The sequence below is a fragment of the Chiloscyllium plagiosum genome, chromosome 9 (assembly GCF_004010195.1).
Source record: "Chiloscyllium plagiosum isolate BGI_BamShark_2017 chromosome 9, ASM401019v2, whole genome shotgun sequence".
Classification (NCBI taxonomy): domain Eukaryota; kingdom Metazoa; phylum Chordata; class Chondrichthyes; order Orectolobiformes; family Hemiscylliidae; genus Chiloscyllium; species Chiloscyllium plagiosum.
In genome coordinates this window covers 28,016,753-28,030,088 of record NC_057718.1, presented here as the reverse complement: position 1 = coordinate 28,030,088, position 13,336 = coordinate 28,016,753, and the positions used below count along the sequence as shown (strand labels likewise).

Genomic DNA, 13,336 nt, shown 5'->3' with positions numbered 1-13,336 from the left:
ATGCTAACAGCCATTACTGCTGATTAAAAGTGTCTTAAATCAAGACTTGTGAGGACTTGTAAGTTTCAGGAAAAACAGTGAGCTATTTAGGACCAACAGGGAAGAAAGAAACATCTTTACTCAGTTATTAATCTTTGAAATCCATTACCAAAGGGGACTGGAGATGCTCAGTTGATGTGTCTACTGAAGATTTGAGATCAATAGATTTGTGAAGTTGAATGCAGAGGTCAGCGAAGATCTTACTGAATAGAAGAGGAGCCTCTACCAGCCATAACATATGACAAGCACAGAATGCTGGAAAGGCTTGCTAACAAATTACTAAGATACAGCTGGAAAGGCAATTGCTTGGGGAAGGGAAGAGAAAGGAGAAATAATACTTATAGAAAAAAAATTAGAACCAAGGTTAAAAATCTTAACTTGCATTGAATGTTCACTACTTACAAATTCAAATGTATTGTGCATTAAATTGCATTTCAAGAACTAAATTAATCATTGAGATGGGGTGGGGAGAAATAGCATTATTTCAAATTCTGCAGCTCCGTAGAACGTTGCTTAGCAGAATTAACATTTTGCACTACTATATTGCCAACAGCAGTGCCAAAAATTAAATGCAAATCAATATATTTACCTGCACCAATCATAGTTATAGGGGATTCAATATAAATCCACTCATCAGTGTAGGTACCAGAGTGTACGAAGATAAGACCATCAAAGTGAGCTTCCTGAACACCTCCCAAGGCATCTTCAATTGTATCATAATACTATAGAGAAAATGAACACAATTTAACCCAAAGATTACAGCACACAATTTTGTAAGTACAATTCAAAATTTTAAAAATCCTTACCAACATATTTTCTCTTCCTTTATACCTTGCTGGGCTGCTGTAAAAATGTTCTGCAAATCCAGGCTTTACGTGCGCTCCTTTATACTAAAATTCAAACAGTCAAGAAATGAAATACATCAACCATTTCTGTTAAAAATTCTGATCATTTGTTATGGAATCCTGCCATGTATTACAGATGTGACACTCTTGGCAGAGAAAAATAAACAACCAAAGAGTCTTAAAATGCTCAATATAGCACTTTTTCTAAAAAAAAGGCAGAGGTGGACAGAATCTTGTGAAGCAAGGGGAGGCAAAAGATTATCAGGGTAGACAGGAATATGGATTGGAGATTCTAGTCAAATCAGCCATGACCTTAACATATGGTTTGAGGGGCTGAATGACCTACTCCTGCTCGATTGCTACGTCCCTGTGTACCAACTGAAAACTCTGACAGATCAAAGTGGTCAAAAATGATACAAAATAGTTCAATATGTCAGTTACTGGCAGAGTTTTTCGCTGATTAGTTTTGGCTTTCATTCTGTAGAACATATCATAAACAACACAAGAATCTATTCAGCCCATCGAGACCTTTAAAGAACCTATTAGCCCCATTTGCGTCCTAAATAATTTTTCATCCTTCAAATAGTTATCCAATTTTTGAAACTGTTTCCACATTTCTGTTATGCAACAAATTCCAAATTCAAAACACTCAATGTCACTGTGGTTCATTGGTCAATTACATAAAATATCCTGCCTTCCTCTTTTTGACCTTCAGCGATTGAAAGCGCAGCAGCAAACACAAAAAGGCCATTCAGCTCACCAAACCTGCCCTGCCATTCCAGAACATGGTTCATCATCTCCTTGATACCGTTTACCCATACTATTCCCTGTATCCTTTCATGTCATTAGTCTGCATAAACCTATTTATTTGTTTTAAATCTGCTTAATGATTAAGCTTCCTCAGACTTCAGAGTAGAGAACTGTAAAGCCTGACCAGCTTGAGTACAGAAATTTCTCATGTCAATTTTAAATGGCCTGCCCCTTATCATGAGATTATATACTAGAGTTACAAGCTGAGGGAAACATTCTATTTATTCTATCCAACCCATCGTGCCCTATAAGAATTGAATTTACAATGGGATCATCTCTCATTTTGCAGAATATAAAGACAGTTTCCTCTGACACAAGATAATCCTGCAATCATAACCTCCGTTGCAGCCCTTCTACATAAAGTATGCTCTTAAGGAGACGAAACCTGTACACAATACTCCAGGTGAGGTTCCACCAAGGCTTTATACGACAGAAGATACTTTTGTTTCTGTACTCAAACCCCCTGAAGCGAATACCAATACGCCACTTATTTCCTAACTGCTTGCTGCACCTACATGCTAACTTTTAATACTCACAGACCAAGACACCCAAACTACTTCTGCCTGTTTTTAAAGAAAAATGACAACTTCATACTAATTTACATTAGATCATATCCTTCATGTACCAGCCCATTCAGTTGGCTTATCCAAGTCTTCTTGCAGCCTCCTTGCACTCTTCACACAATATGCGCACCCTAAATTTGGTGTCATCAGATAATTTGATCCTCACATCCATATAAATTATATTGAATGTGGATCTAACACTGACGCTCACAATACCCCATGAGTAACAGCCGGCTATCCAAAGAATGACCTGTTCATTTTTGCTCTCTTTCTGTTTAACTCTGCCTTAAGATCACATTTTCAAACCATTTGTGTTCAATACTTGAGTCAGATTGTCGAATACGAAGTTCGATAGAGACTCGGCTCGACATCAACCCCACTTTCTCATCCTACAGCCAACCTTTTACTAACTGGCACCTTTGGGACCAGGAGTGTGCTGGTTGATTAAATATCCCAGATCATCAAGCAGTTCACATAATCAATGTAAAAACACACACTAAGTAACAGAAACACAATGCTGGGGGTATACACATCGCTGTTAATTATTTACAGCATAAATCACTCAAAATCAATTGTGACTTTGTCTTAAATAAAACTTACCAGCAGAGAGCCTTCTCACTCAGACACAACTGACTATTCGGACATCACAAGGAGATTGTGACATTTCTAACAAATTGATTCAAAACCAAATCAACAATTCACATTTTGTCAGGCCACTCAAGTGAACAAAAAGTATACTTACACTGAGGCAAATAAAAATAACTATGTGAACAGAATGTGAACTTCACAGTATTTGAGGCACATAATTTTTGCCAGTTTATCCAAAGCGCCAGTTAAAACAAAAAGTTGCTGCATTTCATATTATTTATTCCACAAATACACAAATACATTGATCTCAATCTTCAACAGATGCATCAACTGGGCACCTACAGTCCTCTTGGATAGAGGATTCCAAAGATTAACAACTGAGTAAAAACACTTGTGTCTACTATCCAATTCTTGATCCAAACTACTATGCTCCTTCCAATCTAAAGCTCTCTTATTTTATTTACGAGTAGGACTTACTGAAAATCCAAACAGACCACATCCACTGGTTCTTCTTTCTCTACGTTACATGTAACATCATCAAATTCTGAGCATACAATCCCAAATTTCAAAACTGAGCCTGCTCTTCAACTGAAGAAACTAAGCTGGCAATGGAAGATTGGGAGGATTAAAGGAACCAGATCCAAGAATGCTAAAATGCTGAATGGTATAGCTGTAACAAGGCTATGTTGTTAGAGACAAAAGAACTGCAGATGCTGGAATCCAAAGTAGACAGGCAGGAGGCTGGAAGAACACAGCAGGCCAGGCAGCAGACCTGTCCTTAAGAAGGGCAAAACGTTAACTTCTCCACCTCCTGATGCTACCTGGTCTGCCGTGTTCTTCCAGCCTCCTGTCTACCAGTCGATTTTGTGACATAACTCCCTTTTCCTCCATCTAGACCTCTGTAACCTGAACAAGTATTACAGAATCCTAGCTTTAACCACTCTCCCAATGTCACAAAAGCACATAGTGGATACTGAAAAACTGGGAAAAAAATGATGGAAACATTTCAGGTCAGACAGCATCCATAATTAGATGTCAACTACAGGCCAATGACCTTTTATTAGACCTAAAAGATCACTTCCGGATTGCTCTTTTTCACCCGATGACAACAAATGCAGAACAACTCTGGGGAAGGTAATTCATGACAACAAAAATTTCTGAAAATCTGTCGATTAATAGGATGTAAGACGTGATGTCATTGTACACCAATCGCTGAAATTAAGTTTGCAGGTGCAGCAGGTTGCAGTAAAGGAGGCAAATGACATGCTGGCCTTCATAACCAGAAGATTCAAATACAGATGCAGAGATATTTGTATATTGTATAGGGAGTGCAGTTTTGGTCTCTTTATCTGAGGAGGGTGGCCTGGCTATGAAGGAAGTGCAATACAGTTTTACCAGACTGATTGCTCAGACAGCAGGAGTGATAAATGAAGACAAACTGGATTGGTTAGGACGATATTCACCAGAGTTTAGAAGAATGAGAGGGGATCTCATAGAAGCACATAAAATTCTAACAGACTTTGACAGGTTAAATGAAGGAATAATACTACTGATGACCGGCAAGTCCAGAACCAAGGGTCACTGTCTAAAGATAGGGCTGAGTTGAGGAGAAATTTCTTCACCCAGAGTGAGGCAAACCTGTGGAATTCTCTAGCATAGAAAGTGGTTGAGGGCAAAACATTAAATATTTTCAAGGATGAATTAAATAAAGTACTTGGGGTTAAGGGGATCAAAAGCAGGAGCATGTTACTGAATTGGATGATCAGCCATTATCTTACTGAATGTTGGAGCAGAGTCGAAGAATAGAATGGCTTACTGCTACTTTCTATGGACTTTTTTTTATCTCAACTAATTAATCATTGCCTAACCAAGTATTTTACCTTGCTTCCCAAGGATAGCCAGCAACTGTTTCTATGAGATCCTCCCTCATTCTTATAAATTCTGAATATAGTTCTAACGAATCCAGTCTGTCTTCACTGATCACTCCTGCTGTCTGAGGAATCAGTCTGGTAAAACTTTGTTGCACTTCCTCCATAGCCAGGACACCCCTCCTCAGGTAAAGAGACCAAAACAACTGCAGCATTTATCCCTGCATCTGTATTTGAATCCTCTTGTTATGAAGACAAGCACTTCACTTACCTCCTTCAATGTCACATCCCTATGATATCTGCTGTGTACAAGTGCACAGAATCAAACTCAGGCACAATTGATGTTCTGCCCTCAACTCATTAAGCCTTTCTTCAGGGAAAAGAGCTTCATCAACTAAAACCATACTCACAAAAGTTTACTTATGAAAGAAAATCATATTTGGACAGCAATTAATAACACCATACCAGTTGTTGAAAACTTTCCTTCCAAGGATTTGGATGTTCGCAATCTTCTGGATTTATCTGATAAAATTTGCCTGGCTCCGGATGCATCATTGGCCGAGTATACTCAAACACTTCCATATACAATCGTTTCCTGGAAGAATAGTTATTCTATACTTTATACATGAAGAAAGACTAAATCACGAACAACATTCAGGCTTGAGCTGCTAAGTATCCAGCAACATCTGCATCACACAAATCCAGGACAATGATTACCTTAAACACGAGGCAACGTAAACAGCTTGCCCGGACCCCCCTCCAGCAAAAGCAATTGACATGTAATGCGCATGGACCAGCCATATAATTATTGTGGCTCGAAAGCATGTTTAAAACCTGGGTATTGTTTCAGGAGTGATTCCTGTGCTGTCACAGTTACTTATCCATAACACCTTTTGGAAGTTCAGTTTTGAGTTGTTTGGTCTGTTCTGGATCTAATTTAGCAATAATGTGTCATTCAACATGATGGAAGGGTGCCCTCACTGACAACATGGGACTTTAAATATGCACAGCTCAAAGTGATCATTCACCTAGTTCCACCCAAAATGTTCACAATTCCAAATACATTTGGACCATGTCTCTAAGAAAAAAGTTAAAAATCACAACACCAGATTATAGTCCAACAGGTTTAATTGGAAGCACTAGCTTTTGGAGTTTGCAATTAAGCCTGTTGGACTATAACCTGGCGTTGTGTGATTTTTAACTTTGTACACTCCCGTCCAACATTGATATTTTTACTGATCCAAATATTTTTAAAATTCAAGATGAACTCAATAAAATTTTACAAAACTAATAGAAATATTGAAATTATCATTTTTGCTTGCCAAATGAATTAGATTTTTTCATTCGCTTTTAATTTGGGTACTCTGGATCAGGTACAATTTGGTACATTGATCATGAAAGACAATGGCATTTATGACACATTTACCTGTGCCAGAAATAATATGAATGACTAGAAGAATAACCAAAGTGAAACAGGGCAACAAAGGTTTCAGTAAATTGGAGAGGCTGCAGAAATATCAAAGCCTACTTACCATAAAATTGGATCATTAGCTAGCTCGCTGAAACGTTTACACACACAAGCTGCTCTGCAAAGATCCTGTTCAAGTAGATATGAGAAGATATTCATAACGACCTCATCTGGTAGTTTTACTTGAAGATATTGCTCTGCTGGTGATGCTATTAAAAAGTGAAATGCAAAAGATGCATTTGGGTATCATTCCATATCTGAAGTGCTTGTTCTTGATCAACAACAGTGTCACTTTCTATCTCTAATGACTTCTTTATATGAATCAACTGTATTTTGCAAACTTCTGCTGTTTGGGTACTGCTTACAAAGTTCATAACAACATAAACCAATAGCAAAACATACAGCCCTACAAGCTTGCTCCATTATTTACGAAGATCTTGCATTTTCTTTTGTATTTTGCTGTGGTGCTCGCTTTCATTCCTGAATTTAAAAACCTACAGATTATTTTTAAGGAAATACATTGAACACCCAGTCTTCAATATTAAAACCCCCTTCACTTACTAGACTTTTAAAATTAATTAAATCCAAGATAAATAAGCATTAAGTAAATGCATAGCTATTAATTTATGAAAACATTTTGACAGCATCCTCAAAAGTTCTCTTAATTACATTAATTGTTGGAAAGCAGGATCAGTGTAATAAATTGGGCAAAACGTCATTCCCTGCCTGATTCTGCAAACCTAAAAATAAGAGGGGGTCTATTGTTCATTTGGAAATCATTGCCTCAAAAAAAACAGCAAACTAGAATACTCAGCATTGTTAGGACTCTCACCAATTTTTCATTTGTTTTTTAAATCAATTTTTGGTTCAGAGTTGTGAACTGTGAGCTGAGAACTAAAGATGACCTTTGGCCCGAGTTATAGCTTCTTTTCAAAAAAGGACAAACTAATATTTGTTCATGAGACCAGGTCTGAAAGTTAATTGCAGATTGTTTCTAGATAAAAACTGCTCCATAAATGCTTCAACTCCATCGAGGCCTTACACTCAAGCAGATAGTGGATTCTGAATGTTAATTGGGACATTGTGGGTAAAAATGAGTCTGACAGGGAGAGGTCAGATCTGAACTGATTTTTGAATTGTGCTTGAATTAGAAGGATTGTGTCTACAAAAGCTAGAGCTCAGAGGTTTGATTGCTCTCTCATTGTCCTCTCATCATCAATTTATTGATAGCTCACAGAATAGAATCGCAGGATTAAATGAATATTTCTCAAAGCACAATGGAAGCTAGCTGCACACATAGGTCATCAGAAACCAAGCAAAACAATAACCCATATGCTATGATGTTACTGATCATGGAGACTGAAGTGAAATAGCCAGTTACATCACACTTATTTTTCCCTTTTGATTTATTCCTGAACCGTCAGTCTGTCTGTCTTTGCATCAGAGTTGAGGTTAGAATTAAAGAGGTCTAGGTTTAAATCTTAGCCATAATTTACTTCATTGTTTAACTTAGCTCTGCTGAAGTTACTATATTGTTAATAAATTGTTACACCTAGTTTGAGGTACAAACCCAGTGTCGATCATCAACTATTCACAAAGTCTGGAACAGGCCGACTGCTGCATCCGCGGGTTCAGTTTCCACGGTGTCAGTTACCTGCGGCCTGAACATATTACAGGGAACGATCCAGAATCAGGGACCAGGGCTGCCAGGAAGGTAAAATTTCCCATTTAAATGAATGGGTTCACAGCTATCTGCAGTAGGTCTGGAAACGTATCCCTGCGGGTACGTGGAGGAAGGGGAACGCTGTACTGATTATTCAAAAGTCTGTTTCAGAACCATACAATATTTAGAGTCTTTGAAGCTTTGATTTTTTAAAAAAAGTGTGTTGCAAATACAGAGGTAGGGAGGCTGATTTGGTTTGGCTGTTGTCTCCATATTGTAACAATAAGGAATGCTGACAAAATAGATGGCTAGATTCAGTGGCCAGAAAACGGTCTGGAAAGGATTCAAGAAAGGATGAAGCAATAAGAGAAATGTAAAGGGCGTGGAACAGACTGGAAATTTGGATAAAATTAAGTAGAGCAGATCAGAATGGGAAAGATAAATATAGCATTAGCAAATCCTGTTGACAGGGAAAAGCACCAAAACAGGTTTAAAGTTTATAGCACTATATTTAAATGTATTAAGTATTCATAACAAAATAAATTAATTAAGAGCACAGATACAAATTAATGGGGGTTGATCGAGTAGCCACTCTGGAAATGCAGTTGCAGAGGACTCAAGTGAAGAATTAAATATTCCACAATACTTGACATTTAGAAGAGATGGGCAAAATGGATAACAGGTCACAGTCATTGAATATCCAACTCATCAAATCCTCCTCCAGCATGATGGGGTTAATTTCATATCAAGAATGAGATGAAACAGTAAAAGCATCCTTGCTTGAAAAAATAGCATGTTGAATAGGCTTGGATAAAGATCAGAAATAAAAAGGGACAGAAAATATTGATTGGCATTTGAGGATTATGTGGTCTGTACAAGTTGTTGTTGTGATGGGCAGAATATTTATCAGTGAATAAGAGATAAATGCAACAAGCATATTAGAAACATAGAGTTTACAAAATTGTTATGCTTTGTGATGGTTTAGAATGTCGGCACCAACGACAGGCAAAACTAGGAAAGAGGTCCTGCAAAGTCAATACAAGGAGCAAGGCACTAAATTAAGCAAAATCTCAAAACTAATCATTTCTGGATTATTACTTGAGCCATGTGAAATTGGCAGAGGGTAAACAAGGTTAGAGAGAAAAATGCATGGCTGAAAGACTGATTTGAGAGAAATGATTTTCAGTTCATGGGAGACAATAGAGTTAATTTGCTGTACTGACCTGCAAGGCATTGAACGTCCCAGGGGTAAGGGGGTGTGCTTTGTCTTTTAGGTGGAACGTGGGAGGTTTAGACAGCCATTCCTCGCCACTCAGGGATGATTTACATTTTCATCCAGAAATCAATAAGAACATTATAGTTGGAATTTGACTACTCCCCTATAGTTACAAAAAGTAATTTGCGAGAAATTTGACCATTAAGGGATAGTTCGCATTACATTGTTTCTGGAGGTGGGGTAGTCACTGCATTGTAACTTCAGTGGTATGTGACTATGAGGGATTGGCTTGTGGGTAGTACTAACTGTGATGTTGAGAGTTTTGTATAAAGGAAAGACTGTTTCCTTTGTTCAGTGAGAGCTTTTGCCATGACCCCGTAAGCTCTGCGAGGTGTATGTTAAAGATTCCTCCAGAAAGCTTGTACTGTACGGAGTTTAATAAATTTGGTTGCTTGTTCACAGAAGTTGGTGTGTTGCAGGTGCATCAAGTGTGTAGGAACCTCAGGAGTAAAACAACTTAACACATGTGGCACTGGTACCAAAACTGGGGAAAATGAGGTGTGTACTGCTGGTACAGTCTACATCTGAGCTGCACTAGGATTGGCTTCTTGCTAACTAAGGAAGAGATGTGGGTTTGAAACTAAACAATGGGGATAAGGGCAAAACAGAATGACGAGTAGCACATATTAAGGTAACTACGTTTGATCTAATGGGCATTGCTGAGACTTGCCCGCAGGAAAACCTAGGTTTCGACATTTAGGAAGGACAGGAAGCCAGGAGAGGGTGGAGGAGCAGCACAGTTAATTAAGGATGACATTAACATGAGAGGGGGATTACATTAATTCAGGAAAACAGAATACAGAAGTAATATAACAGAGATGAGAAATGATAAAAGCAAGAGGTTACTTGTGGGAGTTGGATACAAGCTCCCTAATAGTAACCATTACCACAAAATAAAGCACCAGAATTAGGTCATTTGGCTATCCAGTCTGCTTCACCATTCGATCATGGCTGATATGTTTCTCAAGCACAATCTCCTGCCTTTGTCCATAATGTTTGATTCCCTTAAAACTCAGAACTTATCACTGCATTCAAGACACTCGATGACTTGGCCTCTACAGCCTTCTGTGGCAATGTGTTCCATAGATTCACCATACACTGGCTTTGTGTTACCTGCAACCTTTGCAACAATGCTCTCAGTGACAAAAGGGTATCAAGGAAAAACTAATGGAAGCTTGTCAAAAGAGTACAGCATTTATCAGGGGGACTTTAAACTACATATAAATATCAGTTGTAAAGTAATAGCCTGGATAAGGAATTCAGGTCAGGTCAAATTCTTAGATCAGTATGTTACGGCACCAACCTAAGAACAGGCTATACTAGACCTGGTTTTGAAGAGTCAGATAGGGTGTCTTAAAGCCTTCAGGACTAAACACTGAATTTAACAATTTCAGAATGCTAATACCCTCCTCCATGTTCACTGCCCTTGCCCCCAACACCCAGAGACCCTGCTTTGTATGGCTTGCTCCGTGCACAGCCAACCCATTTTCAACCATTTAAACTTTTCACTAGCACCCGACCCAGCATTTATCTCCCTTTCAGCTCGATATCAGCAATCTCTCTGTTCGCATTAGTGTTATGATGTTGAAAGCATGTTTGGTCACTTTAAGATAGAAAGTGCTATTCTGCATTTAAAGTACAACCACAGCTGTCAGCTAAAGGTCAGGATATCTGAGTTCTGGTGGCTGTTTTGACAACAATTCAAATTTAACCCATTAATTTAAATTATGCCCAGGATACCAGAAACCAATGGAATTTGAATTTTATTGTTTTGACACCTGGAAACCAATCAAATTATAAGAATTTAATGTGTCATGGGGGTGTATATAAACCAGGTATTTTGAAAATTTGAGAGCAACTGCCACCGAACATCAAGCAACTGCTATAGAGACAGAATTAACTACCCATCTAACATCTCGCTCTCCAAGAAATTAGAAAATGCTCTCTATTTTTTCACATAAAACATACTTGCAGTAAAAAAAAAGACCCAGGGAGATCAGCAGCTGGAAGATTGAAGACAGAGACTGTATGGTCTTGAGATTAAGTTAATGTAATGTTTAATAAGTGTGTTATTGGAACAGCATTTCTTTTTATACAGTTGAGGTCAGACAATTGTTGCTTAGTGTTCACTACGACAGTTAAGAAAATAAACTTTTTTTCGTTAAATACTGGAATTTAGGAGTTCTCTGTCACTCATATTTTAACAGATTACGAGGCAAGGCAAGCTTTTCACGGTATTTGGTTCAATTAACAGAGGGGTTTGACCTCCATGTTGTAACATTAATAAGAACATGACGCTTTGGTCCCCTTACTTGAGACAGACAGAGGAGGTTCACTACATTTGACTCTACCTCATTTCTCAAATCAAAGAGATGTACAGCACAGAAACAGACCCCACCTCAGGGAAAATTTATCCTATCCATGCCCCTCATCATGTCTATTTATCCTATCCATGCCCATCATTTTATAAACCTCTACAAAGTCACCCTTCAGCCTCTGATGCTCCAGGGAAAACAGCCTGGGTCTATTCAACCTCGCCCTAAAGCTCAAGTCCTCCAATCCAGGCAACATCCTTGTAAATCTTTTTTGAACCCTTTCAAGTTTCACAACATCCTTCAATAGGAAGGAGACCAGAATTGCACACAATATTCCAACAGTGGCCTAACCAATGTCCTGTACAGCCACAACATGACCTCCCAACTTCTGTACTCAATACTGACCAATAAAGGAAAACATACCAAATGCCGCCTTCACTATCCTATCGACATGTGACTCCACTTTCAAGGAGCTATGAACCCACATTCCAAGGTCTCTTTGTTCAGCAACACTCCCCAGGACCATATCATTAAGTGCATAAGTCCTGCTCTGATTTGTTTTTCCAAAATGCAACTCCTCGCATTTATCTGCCACTCCTCAGCCTATTGGCCCATCTGATCCAAGATCCTGTTGAACTCAGGTAAACTTCTTCGCTGTTCAATTATGGTGTCATGTGCAAACTTACTAACCTATGTTCATGTCCAAATCATTCACATAAATGACGAAAAGCAGTGTACCCTTATGGCACTCCACTGGTCACAGGCCTCCAGTCCGAAAAGTAACCCTCTGTCTTCTATCTTCGAGCCAGTTCTGTATTCAAATGGCTAGTTCTTCCACTATTCCAGAGTTCTAACCTTGCTAACCAGTCACCCACAGGGAACCTTGTCGAACGTCTTACTGAAATCCAGATAGATCACGTCCACCATTCTACCCTCATCAATCCTCTTTGTTACTTCTTCAAAGTCATGCTGACTATTCCTAATTGGTCCTTGCTTTTCCAAATCCATGTACACCCTGTTGCTCAGGATTCCTTCCAACAACTTGCCCACCACCGATGTCAGGCTCACCGGTCTATAGTTCCCTGGCTTGTCCTTACCATCTTTCTTAAATAATGGCACCACGTTAACCAACCTCCAGTTTTCCGGTCCCTCACCTGTGACTATTGATGATACAAATATCTCAGCAAGGGACCCAGCAACCACTTCCTTAGCTTCGCACAGAGTTCTGGGGTACACCTGATCAGGTCCTGGGGATTTATCCACTTTTATGGTGTTTCAAGACATCCAGCACCTCGAAACTTCAACTCTCCTGCTCCTCAGATGCTGCCTGACCGCTGTGCTTTTCAGGTGCCATACTTTTTAACTCCGATCTCTAGCATATTCCACCTCACTTTCTCCTTAAAAGTAGTAACCAGTGAAATAGTTGATGCATTCGTTTTAATTTTCCAAAATTCAGAGAAGGTTTCTTTAAATTGGAAATTAGCTAGTGTAACTCCTTAATTCAAAAAGGAATGGAGGCAGAAAGGAAGAAACCACAGGCCAGTTTGTTTAACTTCTGAGACAAAGAATATGTTAGAAGCTATTATTAAAGTTGTTATAACATGGCGCTTGGACAAGTTCAAGGTAATCAGGCAGAGCCAATACAGTCTTGTCAAAGAAACATGCTTAACAAATTTAGTTTAGTTCTTTAAAGTCCCTCAAAAGCCTGCTTCACCATTGAATACAATCACGGCTGACATACCTTAGCTTCAAAGCTGAAAAATGTGTTGCTGGAAAAGCGCAGCAGGTCAGGCAGCATCCAAGGAGCAGGAGAATCGACGTTTCGGGCATAAGCCTTTCTTCAGGATTCCTGAAGGGTTGGATGGGGTTCTGGGTGCGGGCAGCGTTGGGGCTGGCCTCAT

The 13,336-nt window shown here is 38.9% G+C and overlaps 1 protein-coding gene across 2 annotated transcripts in view; it reads right to left on the bottom strand.

Annotated features, from left to right (window-relative positions):
- The window catches only part of fbxo11b (F-box protein 11b), a 153,951-nt gene that overhangs the window by 43,832 nt on the left and 96,783 nt on the right, over nt 1-13,336 (bottom strand). For both annotated transcript variants that reach the window (XM_043695619.1, XM_043695620.1), the window contains 4 exons: nt 6,246-6,390; nt 5,179-5,308; nt 846-929; nt 629-761 (listed from right to left, as the gene is read on the bottom strand). In XM_043695619.1, coding sequence (XP_043551554.1) covers nt 629-761; nt 846-929; nt 5,179-5,308; nt 6,246-6,390 — 492 coding nt within the window. The remainder of the gene's footprint in view (nt 1-628; nt 762-845; nt 930-5,178; nt 5,309-6,245; nt 6,391-13,336) is intronic.